This window comes from Argopecten irradians, chromosome 10 (assembly GCF_041381155.1).
Source record: "Argopecten irradians isolate NY chromosome 10, Ai_NY, whole genome shotgun sequence".
Taxonomy (NCBI): domain Eukaryota; kingdom Metazoa; phylum Mollusca; class Bivalvia; order Pectinida; family Pectinidae; genus Argopecten; species Argopecten irradians.
In genome coordinates this window covers 23,953,070-23,977,639 of record NC_091143.1, presented here as the reverse complement: position 1 = coordinate 23,977,639, position 24,570 = coordinate 23,953,070, and the positions used below count along the sequence as shown (strand labels likewise).

At 35.9% G+C, this 24,570-nt stretch overlaps 2 protein-coding genes across 2 annotated transcripts; one reads left to right on the top strand and one right to left on the bottom strand.

Moving 5' to 3' along the window:
• Nucleotides 1-241: 241 nt before the first annotated feature.
• LOC138333455 (lysosomal acid glucosylceramidase-like) lies at nucleotides 242-17,987 on the top strand. The gene is made up of 10 exons (XM_069281835.1): nucleotides 242-349; nucleotides 6,467-6,658; nucleotides 6,990-7,133; nucleotides 9,024-9,157; nucleotides 9,557-9,729; nucleotides 12,368-12,605; nucleotides 13,313-13,537; nucleotides 14,679-14,842; nucleotides 16,710-16,829; nucleotides 17,833-17,987. Exons 1-10 carry the CDS (start codon nucleotides 280-282, stop codon nucleotides 17,933-17,935), a joined length of 1,563 nt encoding a protein of 520 aa, XP_069137936.1. The 5' UTR covers nucleotides 242-279; the 3' UTR covers nucleotides 17,936-17,987.
• A 989-nt stretch (nucleotides 17,988-18,976) lies between these two features.
• On the bottom strand, nucleotides 18,977-20,258 carry LOC138333454 (histone H1-delta-like). The gene has a single exon (XM_069281833.1). It carries the CDS (start codon nucleotides 20,188-20,190, stop codon nucleotides 19,633-19,635), a length of 558 nt encoding a protein of 185 aa, XP_069137934.1. The 5' UTR covers nucleotides 20,191-20,258; the 3' UTR covers nucleotides 18,977-19,632.
• Nucleotides 20,259-24,570: the final 4,312 nt, after the last annotated feature.

The following is a 24,570-nucleotide window of genomic DNA, read 5'->3' as shown; positions in this document are numbered from 1 at the left end:
TTAGTGTGCCTTTTAACAGTGACTTGTAACATGTTAAGAGTTATCTGCCTTTCGCTCAATAAAAAATTATTAGGATTCTGCAGAACCTTTTGTTTGGCTATGATTCTTTTAAATATTATTGTTTTGTGATAAGTTATGCTTTATGTTTGATTTACTTTATGTATTTTTTGATGGCTTTATGTTCTGATAACATTGCCCTGTCGCTTTTTGACTTCCATTTCAACCCTGACTTGATTTAGTCGTGCAAACCACTTTCATTTTCACTTCCGGCCAAAACAAATGCATGTGATCATGGAGCACGTGATATTTTCCGCAATTATTTTGTGTTTTATGAGTTGTTATGCATTCGGTAAGTTGCAAATACATTTTCATGTCTAAAAGAACTCTCGATAGAATTTGTATGAAGATATTTAGCTAAAATCAAGGTAGCCGTAGGTGATCTACACTTCGTGGTGTCCAAATGTCTGATGATCATTTCCAACATTGAGGCTGCCGATACTGATAACAAGATATTGACTACAACTTGTTTTACCGTATATGATAAACGTCTAACATAACAGCAGATAATTGAAGGCATTATATCATATGTCTGAGTTTTTTACAATTATATATATTTTAAATAATTTAACCATTTGACTTATGAGACTGGCGCAGTTATTTACCTTTAGTATATATATATAATACAATAGAACATCACGGGACAGAATACTGGATTCTGATTGGCTACACACATGAGTACTATTTGCAATATGTAATATATTTAAGTGGCCTGAACCAATCTATTGTCATTTACAACATTGCGCGTCAATCAAGATGTCTAGATGAGTGTATAATACGGGCAGAAACATATATACATGTAGTATACATATGTTTCTGGTACAGGAAAGGAAATTTGTGTTGCTTTTCTACAAAAGACATTTTCAAGTGAATATTCGGGAAAAGAAAACCGATCTAAATGCGTTCATTGGCCTTCCAAATGTCCTTACATATAAAAATGACAGTCAAGTTCTGCTAACGTCGTCCAGTTTTGACCATTGAAGTTATCGAAAAGCTCTGTTTAAATTTAGCACATTTCTGAAAATAAGTTTGCCTATCGCTTTGAAAGAGAGGCTGCGTCGGAATATAATAAAACATTGGTTTTTTTTTTTTAATATTGTTGTTATATAGTTGATTGTGTTGTTGGGCATCATGCAGGTACATGTAGTTTTCATTAGTTAGGTCCGCATAGCTTCTTGTGCATGGAGAGTTGTCTTGAAAGATGATTGACTCTGATGATATTGTCAACATTTTGTTCTGTGGTACTGCATATAATACATAAAGTCATCGTTGATCTGTGGCTCAAAATGGGACCACACACAAGGTGTGTGCTCCAGTATAGCTCCCTCTCTCTATCTAGCTGTCTATTGATATATCACTTGTCAGCTCTATTTATAATGGTTAGTTCATGTCACAAGAGAGCAGGGAGGTTAATACATCAGTTTATGGCCATGATATCTAATACCAGATATCTACAACCCTAACAGCCCACACAATGTATCCATTCCGAGTTGCACAAGGCTAACCACGGATTGTGATATGACAAACATGTGTGTAGATAACTGATAACTGACCACCATATACATGTACATACACTAGCAGCTGTAAGTCTGACACTGGCCGAATAGCATATTTTATGAATTCAAAATAAAACTTATTATACTATAGAAATCTCAACACAGACATAGCCATTTGGGAGGACGTTTTAGGATGCATATGATATAAATTAAATTCTTGTTATTCTTCACATGCAAAGTGATTTTGACAAGAAATTTTATTTTTCTTATCCATTTTTACAGACTTTAGCCTTCCTTTGCCGAACTATTCACTTTAAAATCCCCAGGAAACTGCTTGAATCTTGTTAAAAGAAACTTCTAAGACAATTTATAAGTTTATATAAGGCCAAAAAATTATATGCAAGTTTCAGCTTACATGACTGAAAAAAATAGGGTAGGCCTGTTTGGTGTTGTTTTTTTTTTATTGAATATTTTTTTTATTTTTTTTTGAGAAGGAGGAGTTCAATTGCCTTATTATTCCATTATGAAGTAATTTGTCTTTTAGGCTTTAGGCTAGCTAGAAGTCTTTAATATCTCATTGCTGTAATTTAACTTTATCTGCATATACAGATTACTAAAAGCAAGTATAAAAAATCTAAGCTGAAAACTTCACACATTGCATTTTTTTTTGGAAAAGGATGATCAAATAGCTAGGGTCGGAGGTAAAAACTAGGATAGGTAGGGGTACCTGAAACATACATTTAAAAAAAAAAAATTTTGCCTAAATAAATTCATATGCTATAACAACATGTTGTAAAAATGGAAATATCATTTTGTTGTGTCGCTTGAAGTGAACAAAAAGGGATCATACACATGTGATAGTGATGGCTGAGAGCTAGGGCATTATTGCCTCATAGTATTGTCTCATAGGCGAGGGTACTATTCCATCCCTCAACAATACTATTTATCTATTATGGCCTGATTGAGGGGGCACTATTGCGTCATAGTATTGTTGAGGGATGGAGTAGTGCCTCAGCTGAAGAGACAATACTATTAGGCAAGATTTAGTACAATATCACCCTGACATTCATATGATTCCTTTTCATGTTATTTCATTCTCAGAAACATTTCAAGAGACGCCTCACAACACTATCATACCATGTTATGTTATAACTATAACATATCAATTGTCGTAAAAAATCTGTTTCTTTAAACAAAATTTGGTTTCACGAATATTCAAAGAAGATCAATATAAAACCTGAGGAAATGTCTTTTGCAAAATTTAACCTAATTATCATAGTGACGTCACAATTGTCATGACAGCGATCACGAAAAAATGGCTGTTCAAATGGCTGTTCCATCCTTGACGATAAAGAATGATTACTTCATTATAGATGCAAAATTCCTTGTTATTTCAACAGAAAATTGTGATCAAATGTAAATATAAGCATTGAACATCCTCGATACTCCAGGGGTTCTGATCACTTACGATTTCTACACCCCTGGACTATCTCATAGTAAAACTGGAGGCAACAGAATAGAACAGGTAATTAAGTCATTTGATGTACATGTACGTCAAAAGAGCTGTATAATGGTACACTGTGGTTGACTGTGTGGCTTTGATGTTAGGCGTCGCTCAGTAGTCTTCAAAGGAAAATCTTTGCTAGCCTGTGATTGGTCAAATGTTTTCTGCTGAGCTACCTTCAATTTCACTATGAGATAGTTCAGGAGTGTAGATATCATAAGTGATCGGAACCCCTGGAATATCGAGGATGTGAATGCAATTGAAAGACATTCAATGCGTAATGATTGACCATTACCAATGATCAGCCATTACCAATGATCAGCCATTACCAATGATCAGCCATTACCAATGATCAGTCATTACCAACGATCAGCAATTACCAATGATCAGCCACTACCAATGCTCGGTCATTACCAATGATCAGCCATTACCAATGATCAGCAATTACCAATGATCAGTCATTACCAATGATTGGTCACTACCAATGATCAGTCATTACCTATGCTTAGGCACTATCAATAATCAGTCACTAATTGATCCCCATTATCAATGCTAGGGCACTACCAAATATCTGCCACTCCCAATGCTTGGTCACTACCAATGATCAGCCACTGCAGTACCAATGATCAGCCACTACCAATGATCAGCCATTACCAATGATCAGCCATTACCAATGATCAGCCACTACCAATGATCAGCCGTTATCAATGATCAGCCGTTATCAATGATCGGCCATTACCAATGATCAGCCATTACCAATGATCAGCCACTACCAATGATCAGCCACTACCAATGATCAACCATTACCAATGATAAGCCATTACCAATGATCAGTCATTTATGATATTACCAATGATCAGCCATTACCAATGATCAGCCGTTATCAATGATCGGCCATTACCAATGATGAGTCATTACCAACTCTCAGTCTCTACCAATGTTCAGCCATTACCAATGACTAGCCATTACCAATGCTCGATCACTACCAATGCTCGGTCACTACCAATGATCAGCCACTACCAATGACCAGCCATTACCAATGATCAGCTATTACCAATGATCAGCCATTACCAATGATCAGCCATTACCAATGATCAGCCATTACTAAGGATCAGGCATTACCAATGATCAGCCATTACTAATGATCGGCCATTACCAATGCTCAGTCATTACCAATGATCAGCCAGTACCAATTATCAGCCATTACCAATGATCAGCCATTACTAAGGATCAGGCATTACCAATGATCAGCCATTACTAATGATCAGCCATTACCAATTATCAGCCATTACCAATGCTCTGTCATTACCAATGATCAGCCATTACCAATTATCAGCCATTACCAATGATCAGCCATTACTAAGGATCAGCCATTACCAATGCTCAGCCATTACCAATGCTCGGTCATTACCAATGCTCGGTCATTACCAATGATCAGCCATTACCAATGCTCAGCCATTACCAATGCTCAGTCATTACCAATGATCAGCCATTACCAATGATCAGCCATTACCAATGCTCAGCCATTACCAATGCTCAGTCATTACCAATGATCAGCCATTACCAATGATCAGCCACTACCAATGATCAGTCATTGCCAATTATCAGCCATTACCAATGATCAGCCATTACCAATTATCAGCCATTACCAATGATCAGCCATTCCTAATGATCAGCCATTACCAATGATCAGCCATTCCTAATGATCAGCCATTACTAATGATCAGCCATTACCAATGATCATCCATTACTAATGATCAGCCATTACCAATGATCAGCCATTAGCAATGATCAGCCATTACTAATGATCAGCCATTACCAATGATCAGCCATTACTAATGATCAGCCGTTACCAATGATCAGCCATTACTAATGATAGACCATTACCAATCCTCAGCCATTACCAATGCTCAGCCATTACCAATGATCAGCCATTATCAATAATCAGTCATTACCAATGATCAGCCATTATCAATGCTCAGCCATTACCAATGATCAGCCATTACCAATGATCAGTCATTACCAATGCTCGGTCACTACTAATGCTCAGGCAATACCAATAATCAGTCACTAAATGATCGCCTTTTATCAGTGCTCGGTCACTACCAAATATATATCACTACCAATGATCGGCTACTACAGTACCAATGATCGACCACTACCAATGATCGGTCACTCCGATTATCAATCAATAGTCTCCGAAATCCAAAAAGATTGTTTTCTGCTGAGCTACCTTCGATTTCACTATGAGATAGTCCAGGGGTGTAGAGATCATAAGTGATCGGAACCCCTGGAATATCGAGGATGTGAATGCAACTGAAAGACATTCAATGTGTAATGATTGACCAATACCAATGATCAGCCATTACCAATGATCAGCCATTACCAATGATCAATGATCAGTCATTACCAATGATCAGCAATTACCAATGATCAGCCATTACCAATGATCAGCCATTACTGAGGATCAGGCATTACCAATGATCAGCCATTACTAATGATCGGCGATTACCAATGCTCAGCCATTACCAATGCTCAGTCATTACCAATGATCAGCCATTACCAATGATCGGCCATTACCAATGCTCAGCCATTACCAAAGCTCAGTCATTACCAATGACCAGCCATTACCAATGATCAGCCACTACCAATGATCAGTCATTGCCAATTATCAGCCATTACCAATGATCAGCCATTTCCGATTATCAGCCATTACCAATGATCAGCCATTCCTAATGATCAGCCATTACTAATGATCAGCCATTACCAATGATCAGCCATTACTAATGATAGGCCATTACCAATCCTCAGCCATTACCAATGCTCAGCCATTACCAATGATCGGCCATTATCAATGATCAGTCATTACCAATGATCAGCCATTATCAATGCTCAGCCATTACCAATGATCAGCCATTACCAATGATCAGATATTACCAATGCTCGGTCAATACCAATGCTCAGTCAATACCAATAATCAGTCACTAAATGATCGCTTTTTATCAGTGCTCGGTCACTACCAAATATATATCACTACCAACGATCGACTACTACAGTACCAATGATCGACCACTACCAGTGATTGGCTACTACTGTACCAATGATCGACCACTACCAATGATCCGCTACTACGGTACCAATGATCGACCACTACCAATGATCCGCTACTACAGTACCAATGATCGACCACTACCAATGATCGGTCACTACGATTATAAATCAATAGTCTCCAAAATCCAAAAAGATTGTTTTTGAGACCAAGGCTTGGTACACTGAGTTTAGTAGATTACCTTTTCATAGGCAACCTTATTGACTTATCTCATTATGTCAGGTTTAGTATATTGTATGAAGATGTTTGATAATCATTTCAGCCAGTTAAAATTTACATGTAGATAATTTGTTTGTTTAGGAGGGACACCTTGTGCCCTGAAGGACTTTGGTGGTGACAATTTTGCATGTGTGTGTAACTCGACCTACTGTGACACACTGGATCCTATTTCTTCTCCTTCTATGGGGAGCTACAAACTCTACTCATCATCTATAAAGGGACAAAGACTAGATCAAACCGAAGGAAAACTTTCTACACAACCTTCATCAAAAGGTAGGCATTGTTAATAACAAAAGGTAATAAGTGACATCATAGGGGAGGTGTGATCATCTAAGGTTATCTGCTGTAATGTTATCATCAAAATACTACAATGACATATCACTTTTTTACTGTAGAATCCATGTTATTAAAAAAGGCACATACCATAACTGTAATTGGCTAAAAATGCATTTTATGTGTGTAAATTCATCTGAAGCTATCAGTATCATGTATATTCTAGTGGCTAATTGATTATTTACATGGTTTAGTTTAATTTATTAAAAAATAGATTTCTTTTTTTCAATCTCAATAGAAAAAATTAATGTGGAATATTAATGTTTTCCAGTGATATTGAAGTTAAATGCCAATGTGACGTATCAGGAAATCATCGGATTTGGGGGAGCGTTTACTGATGCTGCTGGTATAAACATCCTTAATCTGACATCACAAAGTCAGGATAATCTGCTCAAATCTTACTTCTCAACTCAAGGCAAGTCAGTCAATTATATTTATCAAAAATTGGATCTTTGTTGAGGTTAATATGGTGTTATATTAACTTGGTAGAACTAATATGATATGCTATTAATTACTTGATGTTTTGATATCTATAAACATTGCAAAGACATTGCAAAGACAATATGGACATGGGAGGAATATGTCTCCTAAATAATTGTAATATTGACTTGTTATTTTTATTATTTGTTTGTTTGATTATTTTAACGTCCTATATAACAGCCAGGGTCATGTAAGGACGGGTTATTTTTAATAATGATTTTAAAAATATCAATGACAAAAGATCCCAGAGGGATCTTGGCACCCACCAAAGAATGATCTATGTCTGACAAACGAAGAGGGATCTTTTCTCTGCTTTTCAAACTTTTACTACATATGAAATTTGAGAAAGATCCTTTGAGAACTATCTGAGATATATAACGGTAACAAATATCAATTATCAAATTCCAAGATGGTGGCCTGTCGGCCATCTTGTTGACCGATTGGTCCTAAAATTCAACATGCACAACTAGACCAGTAGGGGAACCTGCAAAAAAAAAATTGGAGACAGATCCCTTCAGTACTTTTTGAGAAATAGTGGTAACAAGCTTCAACTAACAAAATCCAGGATGGAGGCCTGTCGGCCATCTTGTTCATCAATCGGTCTCAAAATATGCACAACTAGACCCCTAGGGGAACATGGACATGCAATTTGAGACAGATCCCATCAGTACTTTCTGAGAAATAGTGGTAACAAGCTTCAACTATCAAAATCCAAGATTGGCGGCCTGTCGGCCATCTTGTTCACCGATCGGTCCGAAAATATGATATGCACAGCTAGACCCCAAGGCGAACCTGCACATGCAATTTGACACAGATCCCATCAGTACTTTCTGAGATAAAGTGGTAACAAACATCAATTGTCAAAATCCAAGATGGCTTCCTGTCGGCCATCTTGTTCATCAATCGGTCCCATAATGCATAACCAGGGAACTAGGGGACCATGCACATGAAATTTGATACAGCTACCTTCAGTGCTTTCTGGAAATAGTGGTCACAAACTTCAATTGTCTAAATCCAAGATGGCGGACTGTCGGCCATCTTGTTCATCGATCGGTCCCAAAATGCAATATGCACAACTAGGGCCCTAGGGGAACCTACATGTGAAATTTGAGAACAATCCCTTCAGTACTTTCTGAGAAATAGCGGTAACAAACTTTATCTATCAAAATCCAAGATGGCGGCCTGTCAGCCATATTGTTCATCGATCAGTCCCAAAATGCAATATGCACAACTAGGGCCCTAGGAGAACTTACATGTGAAATTTGAGAAGAATCCCTTCAGTACTTTCTGAGAAATAGCGGTAACAAACTTTATCTATCAAAATCCAAGATGGCGGCCTGTCGGCCATCTTGTTGACCGATTGGTCCCATAATGTAATATGCACAACTATACCCCTAGGGGAACCTACATGTGAAATTTGAGAGAGATCCCTTCTGCACTTTCTGCGAAATAGCGGTAACAAACTTTAACTATCAAAATCCAAGATGGTCGCCTGGCGACCATTTTGTTGACTGATTGGTCCCAAAATACAATATGCACAACTAGGGTCCTAGGGGAACCTACATATGAAATTTGAGAAAGATCCCTTCTGTACTTTCTGAGAAATAGCGGTAACAAGAATTGTTAACGGACGGAAGGACGGACGGATGGAAGAACGGACGAAAAACGATTTGAATAGCCCACCATCTGATGATGGTGGGCTAAAAATGTGACCATATACAATTCGATGATAATAGGAGAAAATTACAGCGAATGTCATTCTATTATTAACCAAATCTTAGTAAATCAAGAATGTCTTTTACTGCTATTTCATTGTCTTTTCCAGGTATAGAATACACCCTCGGCCGTATCCCAATGGCTAGCTGTGATTTCTCAACAAGAGAATACTCCTACGATGATGTACCTGGTGACCTTAATTTAACAAAATTTTCTCTTGCAAATGAAGATCTCAAGTTCAAGGTAAGTGCCTTGAAGGTCAAAGTCAGTTAATGGTTATATTAAATATATGAAAGTCAATGGCACTCATATATATTTTTCCACTCTTTGATATTTCTGTCAGTATTTCTTATCTGAACAACATCCAAGATGGTTGGTTCTTCTTCATGTGGATGATAGATATTTGCTACTAATGCATGCATCATTCTCCAGAAATAATTGATTTCCAACCAAGGTCAAGTGGCATCTTAAACTTTAAAGTTCAAGGTCAATTGATGATAACTCTCTAAATATTAAAGAAAGTTCAAGGTCAATTGATAATAACTCTCTAAATATTAAAGATGTTAATGTCAAGGTTATGATTTCACAGAGATCTAACAGAAATCATAAATACTGCTTATTCTATAAATAAATATTTTACAGATTCCAATTATCCAAGCAGCCCAGAAGTTAAGTAAAAGAAACATTACCTTATTTGGAAGTCCATGGAGTGCCCCAGCATGGATGAAGACGAATGATAAAATGACTGGTAGAGGGACACTGATAGGCCGACCAGGTGGACCTTACTATAAATCTTGGGCTGCTTATTTTGTTAAGTAAGTTAAAATTTCTTTGATGATTGCACAGTTTTATTAGCTCACCTGGTCTAAAGGATTAAGGTGAGGTTATGTGATACCACAGTGTCTGGTGTACAGCATCCCTCTGTTCGTCAACAATCGACTTCTTCATAACTGCTTTTTGGAACTTAACAAAATTTAATTGGTAATACCCTTATGTAGTGATGATTGTACAAATGGTCATACTGACTCCCTTTGGGTCCTAGGGGTCTCCCTGTGGGTCTTAGGGGTGGGACAAAAGGGGATAATTTAGCTATTTCCATATAATGACATTTCCGTTTTCTCTTTGCTATATAACCTTACCAACTTACTTGCTTAGACACAGTGGTTGTCAGTTGCCATGCAAGATTACACACACCATAACACTGACTTCCACAAGTAGTGTGAATGTACATCCGATTAGACGTATTGTATATCTATATCTATATCTGAAAAGTTATTTTAGAACTATATTTTGTCTACTCCCTGAATTTGACATTTCCCACCAAATTGAAGCCAGCTGTTTCAGGTTTCCATCAATTGACCGTCTTTTACTACAATCATATCACATTGTAAAACACAGGTTTTATTTAACACAAATTTGAAAGAAAAAGTTGAAATGTAATACACTGTATAAGGAATGATATTTTTTTCTTCTTGTTGACTGGTCTGTAAACTGCAATTTTCTGTACAGATATTTTAACTTGATGCCCCAGCTTGTATCGTTTAAAATATCTATACAAAATATGCAGTTCACACACTAGTAAACAACAAAACATAAAAATCATAAACGACTGTTGCTCTGAAACTCAGCATTGGATAACACTTATATAGCATTGGGTAACACTCATATAGCATTGGATAACACTCATATAGCATTGGATAACACTCTTATAGCATTGGATAACACAACATCATTGGATAACACCTATATAGCATTGGATAAAACTCACATAGCATTGGATAACACTCATATATCATTGGATAACACTCATATAGCATTGGATAACACTCATATAGCATTGGATAACACTCATTTAGCATTGGATAACACTCATATATCATTGGACAAAACTCACACATCATTGGATAACACTCATATATCATTGGATAACACTCATATATCATTGGATAACACTCATATAGCATTGGATAAAACTCACATAGCATTGGATAAAACTCACATAGCATTGGATACCACTCATATAGCATTGGATAACACTTATATAGAATTGCATAACACTCATATAGCATTGGATAACACTCATATGGTATTGAATAACACTTATATAGCATTGGATAACACTCATATATCATTGGATAACACTCATATAGCATTTGATAACACTTATATAGAATTGGATAACACTCATATAGCATTGGATAACACTCATATAGCATTGGATAACACTCATATATCATTGGATAACACTCATATATCATTGGACAAAACTCACATAGCATTGGATAACACTCATATAGCATTGGATAACACTCATATAGCAATAACACTCATATAGCATTGGATAACACTCATATAGCATTGGATAACACTCATATAGCATTGGATAACACTCATATAGCATTGGATAACACTCATATAGCATTGGATAACACTCATAAAGCATTGGATAATACTCATATAACATTGGATAACACTCATATAGCATTGGATAACACTCTTATTGCATTGGATAATACACTCATATAGCATTGGATAACACTCATATAGCATTGGATAACACTCATATAGCATTGGATAACACTCATATAGCATTGGATAACACTCATATAGCATTGGATAACACTCATATAGCATTGGATAAAACTCACATAGCATTGGATAACACTCATATATCATTGGATAACACCGATATAGCAATGGATAACACTCATATAGCATTGGATAACACTCATAAATGCATTAATTGCATCCCTATAGGGTTTGGATTTAATAATGATGTCTTTTGCAAATTAATTTATAGCTTTCTTTGTGTAATTATTTTATGAAAGGCTAGTTCTGTTGGTTCTATTAAGCTCCCCCTTAAGTTTTTAAACACCCTGGAGGCATATTTGGTCTGATACAGTACATGTACTAGTAGAACAGAGACAGGATCTGCCATTTATTTGACTGTTTAGGTGTCCTGTTATACATACTTCCTGTTTGAAGATATGTGATGGAGAATTCCATCTTTATATAGTACAGAGTTATCTGCCCTTACGGGTAGGTATTGCTTGTAACGTGATGTGTTTGGGAGCATAACATCATACTTTTCAGAGAAAAAGACATGAGTTTCACTCCCAATGGATACCTTAGGGAGGTGACACTGTAATATTACAAAGACCAAATAAGAAACACATTATTGTACCCTCCTCAGCGAAGTTAGGGGAGGAGGGGTGTATACTGGAACCGTGTTTTCTGTCTCAAGACACAACTTTGACCCGCAAACTCCTCCTAAACTACTTGACAATTTGATAAATTTGGTACAAAGAAACCTGTAATAAAGGGGTGTTGAGTAAACTGTATAGGGTTCTGCAATGTCATATATTAATGGAGTTATTACTAAATTTGTGCAGCAGGGGTATTGGTCATCACTATGGCAACAGTTCTAGTATTTATGATCTTTTCTGTTTGTAGGTTTCTGCAGGAATATAAGAAACATGGAGTAGATATCTGGGGTGTCACTGGACAGAACGAACCATCAGATGGCAACGTCTTTGATTTTAAATTCCAGGCAATGGGTTGGTCACCAGAAACACAGCGCGATTTCATCGCTATGGACCTTGGTCCCGCCATAACTCAAGCTGGACTTGGTCAAGTTAAGATTATGATCATGGATGATACCAGGCTGTTCTTACCTCTTTGGGCAGAAGAGGTTAGTACCTGTGTGTATTAGATCAGAAATTTTAATAGCCATTATATGATAGGAGGTAAGTTGCTAAGTAAGGAGTACATGTATATGTAAGTTACAGGATGTTCATTGTTACATTTATCCACATACATTATGTATGGACAAAACAAACGTTAGCAAAGTCAATATACATGTATGATACAAATTAATCATATAACTGCAGATATTCTGACTCTCGATATATGAAAGAAAATAATTTTTTTATTCACGATTTTAACTATCGTTTATTCCTAATCTGAGAGCAACTACTTGAAGTTTTAAGCTCACCTGGCCCAAAGGCTCTGAACATCTAGGGGTAGATGGAGCTTGACTTTATAGGGTAAATAGAGTAAGTCTTTTAAATCACTACCAGCTATAGAGTTCTGCATGGATTGTAATCAAATTAAGTCAGAAACATCTTCTGATGTATGGGAACAGAGCTTGAGTTTGTATAAATCTTGGGTTTGGCCTCCTCGATCAGAAAGAGTGAGGCTCAATATAGGAAAACTAAATCCTTTAAATGCTTCAGAAGAAACAATGATCCTGTATTCCAAACATTACTTGGCATAGCCATAAAAAAACAGGTGATCGATACAGTCCTTCTGGGCCTCTTGTTTGATGAATGCAGAGACTTCAAAGCTTAACTGAATAGTAATACACACCATACTCAGAGAGAATCATTGACTGTCCAGGTGTTTAAGAACACAGCTGCTGCCAAGTTTGTCTCCGGAGTGGCTGTTCACTGGTACCAGGACTTCATTGTACCTACCAATGCCTTGGCCTCAACTCACGAGAAATTCCCCGATAAGTTTCTCTTGGCTACCGAGGCTTGTCTCGGCTCCATGCCGTGGGACGGACAGCATGTTCAGCTTGGAAGTTGGTACCGAGGTGAACTGTATGCACATGATATCATAGAGGTAAGTCTTTGTTTGTATAGGCTAAACATGAATTGTTATGATTCAATTATTAGGGCCTTTCACAGAAGATGTGTGAGCCCTATAGTAATCACTGTATCCCTCTGTCAGTCCATAAATGGTTTATACAGATTTCCACAAAAACAATTGTCTTATTGCCTGATTTCAATGGAAATTGGTAATTGACACTGAATATCATGATTATAGTTTTGAAGAGGTTTGGCAATCCAAAATAAGGTCCAGTGACCCCTAAAGGGTAAAAATTGTCCAATTCAAGGGGAAATTGATATTGAGACGGTTTTGAGGACACTGAATATAAAGAGCCATTACTCTAGGCACAGGAGTTTGACGTTCTGTCAATAATATAGTATAAATATATATAAAAAATACCCCTATTTTGTGTTTTTATATAGTATATAGGGGTATTTTTTACATATATATATTTGTATTATTGACAAAACGTCAAACTCCTGTACTCTAGGTAACAGGTCAAACAGGGTTGAAATTCAAATATTTCACTTCAACACTTGATATCAAGATTCATGCAGTTATATCTATATAACACAGTCTTTAGGACCAATTCTATTTATTTTTAAAATGCATTGCCTGGTCATTATTTTATGAAGATGATGTAACACTCTTTAAAGAACAAAGAGTTTTAAGGAAGTTTTTAGTTCATCATCAGAGGACAGGTGGCTGTTCTTCCGTCTAAACAAAACACACAAAATCAAAAAATCCTCCACTGATGCCACCTTCCAAGGACAAGTGCACTCAAACCTATGGTATATCCCTTAAACTTGAAAAAGAAATAATTTTTACTATTGCTATTTTGTCAAGTTTTGAGAATCAGTGGCTGTGGCTAAAGATGGAATAAATTAATTGAAATTGATTAGAAATGAATCAGGAACTGATAAGTATGGGAAAAGGTGGGGCAAAATGAGTCATCCAAAATATTTGACAACTCAGCGTGCTTTCATTAAGTTTTAATATTAGCGTGAATCTTATTCAGAACATATTATAATAATGGTAAACCAGTAATATCTGTATACTGTTTTAGTACTTCTTAAGCTCTACATTTCATATTGATGAGACAAATTCCTTCATTTCAGTTCATTGAAGTTATTCTCATTTGGTTGAATTTCAGGATTTGAGTAACTGGGTGACTGGATGGACTGACTGGAACATTGCATTAAACATGGAAGGTGGGCCTAACTGGGTCCAAAACTTTGTAGACAGCCCAATGATTGTTAATGCTGAAAAGGATGAGTTTTATAAACAACCCATGTTCTACACCATGGGCCACTTCAGGTACAGAAATATATCACCATACTTAATCTGGAATCTGTTGTCAATTTGTACCTTGGATTTTCCATCATCAGCAATGAAAAATAAATTAATAGATTGCTGTTCACTGTTTTCACTGATAAAAAGTACTATAAACATATACAGTATAACTTGTCAAAACCAGCATCTAAATACCTGCATATTCAGTCATAATTGTATGACATTTTCTTTCCTAATTCATAGAATCGTATTCAACCCAATTAGCGCCTAGGGCGCTTAAAAAATTGAAGCAAATATGGGGTCGCTAATAGAAACAAATTTGGACTAGCCTTTCTTGAAATTATTCTACAAAATAAGCCATAAGTCAATTTGCTAAAGAAATCAAAAAGGAAACCAACATATATAGTTTTCATATCTTACGAGTACATTTAAGTGAGTGAAATTGGTAGTCTTAAAAATGGGGAGGGGTGCTTATACGGATTGGGGCACTTATTGGATCGAATACAGTTTATTTATGAGAATTATTTGGTCATTTGCAAGAGGAAATAAGTAAGATGTTTTCATAATTATCCCTATGAAATGGCCATTGCATCCTATTAACAAATTTTTCATGACTGACCCTCAGGGGCCTTAGAGACGGGGCCTAAAGGGTCAAAATAGGCTAAAACTTTAAAATTCTTCTGAAATTCTGGAAATGGTAGAATCAAATACTCTTCATAGATGGAAAGGTCTTAAAAGTCCTTTACAAAAATTGTGAATTATATGACCCTTGGGTCTCAAGTTTTTCACTGGGTGTGTGTCAGGTTTACTATAGTTTATATAGAAAAACACATTTATGAACATCATTTGCTTAGTTTTCATAGCAAATAAGTCAAACTGGGTTAAAATTATTTGCCTGAGATAGCATTTTAACATCTTATCAATATTGGTCCTAGCTGACCCCCAGGGACCAGAGGGGCGGGGCCAAAATGGGTCAAAATGGCTAAAATTTCAAAAATCTTTCTTCTGAATTCACAGATTTGATGGAACCAAATGATCTTCATAGATTAAAAACAGCGTTCGAAATTAACGCCTGCCTGTCTGCCCATGACCGGCAATTTTATAGTCGGGCAGACAATTTTACCGTTTAGCTGGTCCTTTGACCGGGAACTTTTGGTCAAGATAGAAGATATGCAAAACAAAAATGGCTGTAGAATTGAAGAAAGGTCCAAGATCAAACTGTACAAAGCAAATTTTCGTAATATTCTGGTTTTTAGTCAACTTTGTTGAGAGCCTTCGATACTAATCCTGATATGCAGTTATAAACTATTAGTTTGCCTGTAATTGTATAAACTACAAGGATGAATTGTAAGTTTGTAAGGACCAGTAACTTTTAGGGTCAGCCAGTCCTCAGGACCAACAGGAAAAAATCCTTAAGGTAGAACACTGATTAAAAAGTTCAAAAGTCAAATTTATAAAATCATTGACTGATTTCAAGGGCCTGATGGGCCAATATATAGTGGTTATATGTCTTTGTTAAGACCCATGGGCCTCTTGTCATTATTTAAGCATATTTCGAGTGGTTACCATGGCAACAGAAGCTGCAAAATTTGAAAACTATCATTAGAATTTAATTAGGGATGTACTAAATTATATCAAACCCAACAATTTAGATACTAAATAAGCATTTTGAAAAGGCATTTTACGAATTTTGGGGCTAAAAAGGGCCCAAAACATACATAGCCCTTTACACAGTAATATACATGTCCTTTATACAGTAATGTATACATGAGGTGAGTTTATATCAAAGTGCAGAATTTGCTATATTGAGATATCTTAAATGATGTTTAAATGTTTTAATACCTAAGAGTTGAAAGTGATGGTGAATTAATTGTTGTGTTTTCTTTTCCAGTAAATTTCTTGTTCCTGGATCAAAGAGAATAAATATAGAGGGGAGCGTGGCAGACAAACAAGTTTTCATGGTCGCCTTTAAAAGACCGGATTCACTACTGGTCTTCATTATATTAAACAGGTAACCTATAGACATATGATTGCTTCAATTAATCACCTTGACAGATATCACGAAATGTGCGGGTCTGGAAAAAATTGCAGCGGACCGCCTGTTTCAAATCCAATCTGGACAAATTATTGAGTACCGGACGTTACTGAGTATTGGAAGTTGGTAGAAATGGCATCTCTGAAGTATTACGCAGGTGCCAAACCTGGCAAAAGGACTGAAGAATTTAAACTGCATAAGATAATCATGAAAGCAGCTGTCTGGATACTAATAGCAGGAAGTTATGTTTACTTCAAAAATTCACATTAATGTTCGGTTGGGCAAAATCTTGTTTGGTCCGAATTACTCACAGTCCTTGCCGGTCCGAATGTCTGGCCATTTTTTTCAATTTTCATGATGTCTGCCTTGAGTTGGAACAGATCTTTTTTATAACCAAAACAATCATATATTTGACTGACATATGGGCCAACTTCCTCAATATTCCATGGGTTACTACCACTGTTGTTATATCCACCCTTGGAATATGTTATAGCAAAACTGAACTCTCAGTGTAGGTAACAACAGAAGAACAGATATTTTTGTCTTTTGATGTACATCAATTACATTTGAACTGTACAATGAGGTTGATTGTGTGGCTTTCACGTTGGGTGTCGTCATCTCTGTAATCTTCGAAGGAGGTCTTTGCAGGCCTGTGATTGGTCAGTATTTTTCTCTTGAACTGCGTTCAGGTTTGCTATGATATATCAGGGAATGGATATAACAACAGTAATCCCTGGAGTATGGGGGATGATGGGCTGAAACCTATACCAAAGGTTTATTAACCTGACAAAGCTTCTCCATGTGGAGGGCTTGAATTAAAGTCATGTAAAGTTTGATCATCATAAAAATTTGTATGAAAATATCAAAAGTACTCCATAGTAATTATACAGCATTTCTAATGTTTTGATTATAAATGTGGTTATGGATGCTTTTTCAATTTACACAAAACCTTTATAGATGTTTGTAATCTATTTTATAGGTCCGAGTCAAGTGGATCGGTTTCCCTGACGAGTACTGGACAGGACTTTGTTAACCTGTACTATCCTCCACGATCGTTACAAACTGTACTAATGAGTTTATGATCATGTTATTTGTATTCAAAGTAATGGCTGTGATTAAATATTTTAAGTTAATCATGATGTATGTTTGTATGTTACATCCAACCGCAGGAACCTGGCACGAATTTCTAACCAACAGTATTTATATATGTTATACTACTGTTGGTTAGAAATTTGTGCCAGGTCCCTGTGCATCCAACATCTATAAATTATGCAGTTATGGTCACTTAAGATCATGTCAAGTTTAACAGAGCTAGAAACTAGTGAAAATCCCTGACCTTATTTGGACGTAAAACTTGCAACCCAGTAGTGAAGGGTGAGAATACAGGACAAGTTAAACGGGTTGCTGCTGCAGAGATGGAAAGTTTCAGTCTGCCACCTCTTTAACATTAGTGGAGACCATGGTTTGATTACCACTACCTGTCAGTGAATGGCTAGAGGTAGGGTTATTAATTAACTACCATGTCTCAAAGTGGAGGTGAAGGACTAAGCATGAGGTAGAGCGACATCTTCACAACCTCGGCTCAAGTTTCATGAACATTCCTTAATTTAAGGAAATTTCTTTATTTAAAATTTCCCATTAGAAGCATTGCAGAAGTTATTGAAAGTTCCTCAGGTTTTTTTTTCTTTCTTTATTTTTTCAGTTAAATTTAAGGAATGTTTATGAAACTGGGGCCAGATTTTGTATTTGGATGTCTAACCACCTTGGCTTACCATGACCCATAGTTAAAGGGCTTGTGGTAAAATGTTAGACACCTTAACCTTTTGGCTACAAGTCGGAGTTAAAACTAGCCAGTGGTAGAATAAGACACTTTAAAGACTTGCTTATCACAAACTCGGCGTTAAGGACCATCTCAAGAGTTTGAGGGCTAGTAGTAGAAAGTCGGGCACTTTACTGCAACCACTGCCAGCATGACTGGACTGTGACAAGTTTATGGATAGTTAAACTTCCAGTTTAATTTTACCAGAAATTACAAGGGCACCTGGTGTCATCGAATTGGTTTTGTCACAATTAATCAGCAACATATTATACAATGCCTTAAAAAAAATGACACATACAGTGAATACATTTAAATAATTTAATGAGACATTAGAATTGATAATTCAATAACAAAACAAAATGTTTTTAAAACAAGTGAAAACTTAAATGCAAATGATATGAAATAAAATGGAATACTGATATTAATGATGATCAATGAAATCACTAGCACACTTATCTACAGAAAGATGACAATAGCTCCATACAATGTATACTTCAGTAGAGGCATTTACGCTATCATAAAATGCTTGTAACTTTGGCTTCTCTATTATTGATTAACTGATAAGCAAATAGCAGTTTGGCAAAGTTCTTCAAGCAATGGCAAAAAAGATTAAATCTGAAGGCTTTAGATCAGTACTCATCTAAAGCAACTCTCGATTTACTTTATAGTTCACTTTCATTCAAACATGCACCACATACAAAAATACCTTACTAAATACACACAATATGTATTACCAGAGCAGACAGCTTAAGTATTTCCAGATTTTATCAGAAATCCTTTCCTTACAATTGTTCATCTTACTCTGTAAAGCACACATACATTGTCTTATGAATTTGCTGGATGGGCATTTAATTCATTAACACGCAGCTTACTGGAAACTGTCCATCTATATCGATCTACAATACAGATTTCTATAACAAAACGTCCAATCTCACAATCTGGATATTCCCAGTTCTACAGTTACTTTTTCGTCGCCTTTCCTTTCTTTGCCTTGGACTTTGCTGGAGATTTCTTTGCCGCAGCTTTCTTGGGTTTAGCAGCCTTCTTCTTTGGTGATGCTTTAGCTTTCTCTTTGCTTGCTTTTGTCTTTTTCGGCGATGAAGCTTTCTTTTTGTCTGTTTTTGGTTTTTTGGTTGCAGCTGCTGTTCCAGATTTTTTGGCTTTCTTTGCTGGTTTGTCTTTTCCTTTGTCTCCTAATTTAAATGAGCCAGATGCTCCGGTTCCTTTGATCTGTTTTAAGGTTGCATTCTTTACACCAGCCCTTAATGTCATTTTCAGATGGTTGTTAACTGACTTGTCCACATCGTAGTGTTTTGTTATGTAATTTAAGATAGCCTGTCTTGAGCTGCCATTTCTTTCCTTTAAAGCTGTTATTGCCTCAATAACCATTTCTCTGAATTTTGGATGGCTTGCTGGCTTTTTAGACTTGGATTTTGATGCCTTCTTCTTTTTGGCTGCAGCAGGTGCAGTGGCGGGTGCCTCTGCTACCGGGGTGGTTACTTCTTCAGCGTCCGACATTGTTATAAACTAATAACGTAACGTGTGTGTATTCGTGTATCGCAGTTGGGTGAAGTGAAACTAAAAATTGCCTTGACGTGTGTATTGTAAATCCCACTCGAACCTCGTGGAAGACACCCCTAACAAGCTAGTGCTCGTTGTGTATTTCGATTTCGCTGTCAAACTATTGTGTTTCTATGTCGTCTTTTCGCACAAGTTTTGTGTAATATGATGATTTGGATAAATGTGACAACGATTAAAACTGAAAGCAGAAAGTTTATTCTTTTCTTTCCTTTGTATGTTTTTACGTTCCGTAAAGAATCTTAAAGAATATCATCAGTTTATTTCAATACCGCTTCGTCCTTCTCTGGTGTTATTTGCAATATTTTGGCAATTTTTATTGAAAATCTTCAATATGAAACTAACTCTAATTAATTTATAACCGAAATGGTACCTCAGCAAGCGACAGGTCAGCTGTCTTTTACGTAAATGCCTTCAGAGTCGAGAAAAAACGCTGTTTTCAAGGGGACCCAAACACAACACGGTGATTAGATCGGGCTAATGCTTTTCTAAGGGGGGTACATTACTTAATATAATATTAGTTAATTTAGGCGTAAAATTGCCTTCCATTACACTTAATATTTTTATCATAATATGTATGCATCGTTTGCAATGTCAATCTCTATAAATTAATGTTGCTGCGTGGAAGAAACACTGAGTTTTCCATTTCCTATCAAACCGCATTATCTAAAAATACGCCATTTTTGTGTCAAGTCGTTTTACATACAGACTAATCTGAGAACAAATATTAAAATATATCACGAACTAAGAGCACAAATTAATACATGATGCAATGATATATGATAAAGGGACACATTCTATGAAAAATACAATAAAAATATGCTTTTAATTAGTACAGATCAAGTGAAACATCGGAGGGGTGCTCGACTTACCAAGGTGACCTAGTTTTATTTTGAGACGGTTGTTTGTGTCTAGATCATAAGAAAACCAATCCTCATTCTACGTACAATTAATTGGCAAATTATTGTTAACAAAATACACGATTCACGTTGGTGTAATTAAAGCTCTAATTCCTTTGTTGGATAGCCCTTCTTTACAAACAAATGGTGCACAGCAGAAGACGCGAAGGTCCGTAAACAACGGCCGATATGGCGACGTACAGGGACGTAACAAGAAAGAAAAAAAAACATCTATAAAAATAGTTTAATGTTTCTATTGTGATTTATCTAATTATTATACATGCAAACTGTAAACTTTTAGCATTTTTTGTCCCATAACCCATGATGTATGCGTTATTTTCATATACACCGGTCGATGGGCGTGAAAGATACCGCTTACAGTTTTATGTATACATGTGTACTGTACTACACGCATGTGTGACGCGACACATCTACATAATACTCTATGGAAGTGTACAAGTTATGTAATAGAACTGTTAGTATATCATGCATTGCCGCTGCGATAAAGCCTACATACTATCTAAAAATAAACGACATGTAGCCTTACATGTACGTGTATGAATTAAAAACTACATGTATACATAGGTGCCTCTCAGATCAATCGGTTTTTTCACTTTGGCGAAAATTATTTTTTACACTTTCATTCAGATTAAAAAATGTTTCCGTTTATAAATTTCAATTGCGAAGAAAAATTCCATCATTTCATGAAAAAAATTTTTTGAACAAAGCAAGTTAGAATATAATAATAGTAGATATATAAACTATTCATTCCCGTTACATGTTAACTACAAAATGTATACAAATTAAGTAACGATTATACATTATTAATTTATAACACAGATTTAGTAACATCTGGTTGCAACTTATCGTTCCATGTTTCCATTTATCCTCATATTTTGATAAACGAACAAGTATTCATTATAAAGACGAATCACTACACTTGATCATATACACATACAATGTAAGTAGCAGATAGCTCGCTTCTAATTGAGCTTCTAATTTTACTCGAAGATAAAAATATTAAAGATAATTAATTGCACCCCGAAAAAAATCCGTGGCACTATTTCCTATATAGACAGCAGTAATGATAGCGCATGCACCGAAAGCAAAATAAATTATTTTAAATTATTTTTTGTGTGTTAATTAGACATATATATATACGATTAAACACCGATTATTGTTCAAATGATGGGTATCATTAATTGATGCTCTGTCGGCGATGGAGCATCTTTAAGATAATTTAAAACATATTATAGAGAGTGTGAATTTTCCTTGGTGGTGGTAGGAAGGGAATGGTCTTAATTTAATTTGCCTCTTTCTAATCAGTGCATGAGTGTTACACGCGGTATTATTTATTTTTAAATGTCGACTTCTACATAATACTTTTGATAACAGGTATTTTTTTCTTTTGTTGTCATTGAAATGAACTCGTCATTTGGAAATAGAAGAAGAAAACTAGTGTTTTAGATGCATTTAATTAATCTAAAAGATGATAAGATAAAATGCAAATATCAGTTTTGCTAACTGCATCGATCTGTACAGGTACACCGCAATATCTTATCAAGTCTGTAAAGGTTGTCTCCCCTCTTATCTAGTATTTTCAATCGGATCCCCTCGGAGAAATTTCCGGTAATCTTCGGAAATATAACACCTCGGGAGTGTGTGCCGAAGCCGCCATGCCGTGAATCACGACATAGTTCGAAAACCCTCGGACTTTATCTATCTATAGGTTCCGAATAGAGAAATATGGCTGCCAATGTTTACAGTGGCGAAAGCACAGCTCAGTAAGTTTGATAAGGATACGCAAACTGAAACAAGGGCGAAGTTCCTGTCAGTTTCTTTAATGATCAGTTGCCAGCATGCTGAGATAGAAAATCTACCGGAGCAGGATTGGTGCGATACTCGTTATTGTTAGACTTCAAGTTATTTTGAATGCATTGTCATTCATTTGTATTTTTCTGAGTTAGGCCTAGTATTCGTTGTAAAGTTAGGAGACTTTGCAGCCGCCGTCATTGTTATTCATATCATGGGAAGATGTATGTGTGAAATTGATATAATACGCGTATGTGATTAACTCTTCATCGATTTGAAATTGCAGACATTAAAGTGACCATACAAACGTTTCTTGATGTTTTATAGTTTTGTCATGTCACTTGTGAAATTCATTTGTATCTTCTTGGCTACAGATAATTGCAGTCTGAACTCCAATCAGTCAATATTTTTTTGTAGAGACACAGAGGAAACATAGGGCCTATATACATGTAGATGGATACCAAATTTATTAGGATACTATGGATATAAGTTTACTAGTTTGTAGTAATGTTCAACTTCAACAGCTATAACTATGAGATAGTCCAGAGGTGGATATAATGTCAGCTATAGTAAACCCTCGAGTAGCTATCAGCAAGAATGCACTACATGAAAAGGATCCTTTGCAGACCACCATCAATTCTTTTAATCAAATAACTCTTATTGTCAGGTACTATGGCATATTTATACCCATTGAATACGGATATCTTTATTTCAATTACAGATATCTTCAATTTATTTTAAATAAATATATCTTTGAATTTAGAAATGTAACAATTCTGTATTTTACAGATATCTGTAATATATAATACAGATATTTGTATAATATATACTTATAGCAATAAATATAGATATGTGTATTTTATATGAAGATATTTAAGAGTATATATATTGTTAATTCAGATATCTGAATGTGTGAACTGAGGAAATAAAGATAAATGGGTTTAAAATCAGAAAATGGATTGAATTCTTCTGCCCATTCATATTTGAATCTATTTGTGGACATGCAAGTACCCTTTCCACACTTGTTTTATTTCCTATAACTGGAAGATGCCACTTATTCATTTAAGGATTATATATGACCACATGTTGTGATTGATCATAACTTATAACTATGGCTTAAATTATACCTTATATAGTTACAGGTTTCATTTAAAACATAACACCCAGTCACATTCCCAGCTCCTCTCTATCTATTTAGTGTTCCATAAACAATTAATTTACAACACTCCACATGTGGTTACATGTATGTTTAAGTTTAGGCCTACAAGTCCAAATAACAATAACTAGTGTATGTACAGTAAAACATTTCATAACGAACACTCTTACAATTAAGTTCAATAGCACACAGTAATTTTCAGTCCCTGTCAATATTCCTATACAATATCTGTAATGTGTTTACATATAATGGGTTTGGGTTTCATTTGTTCAACCTCCTATTAACAGTCAGGGTCATGTTAGGACGTGCCAGGTTTGTTGGTGGAGAAAAGCAGGAGTACCCGGAGAAAAGCCACTGACCAGAGGCCTGTACCTGGCATTACCTGGATTCGAACTCGTGACCCAGTATAGTAAAGGGCTTGTGGTATTAAGTCAGAGACATCTTAACCAGTCG

What these genes read in the sequence shown, in the direction of transcription:
- LOC138333455 (XM_069281835.1), top strand. Translation starts at nt 280, where the DNA reads ATGCATGTGATCATGGAGCACGTGATATTTTCCGCAATTATTTTGTGT. An exon ending in ATCTTACTTCTCAACTCAAG is followed by an intron (nt 7,134 to 9,023) that starts GCAAGTCAGTCA and finishes TGTCTTTTCCAG; the next exon opens with GTATAGAATACACCCTCGGC. An exon ending in ATGCACATGATATCATAGAG is followed by an intron (nt 13,538 to 14,678) that starts GTAAGTCTTTGT and finishes GTTGAATTTCAG; the next exon opens with GATTTGAGTAACTGGGTGAC.
- LOC138333454 (XM_069281833.1), bottom strand. Translation starts at nt 20,190, where the DNA reads ATGTCGGACGCTGAAGAAGTAACCACCCCGGTAGCAGAGGCACCCGCC.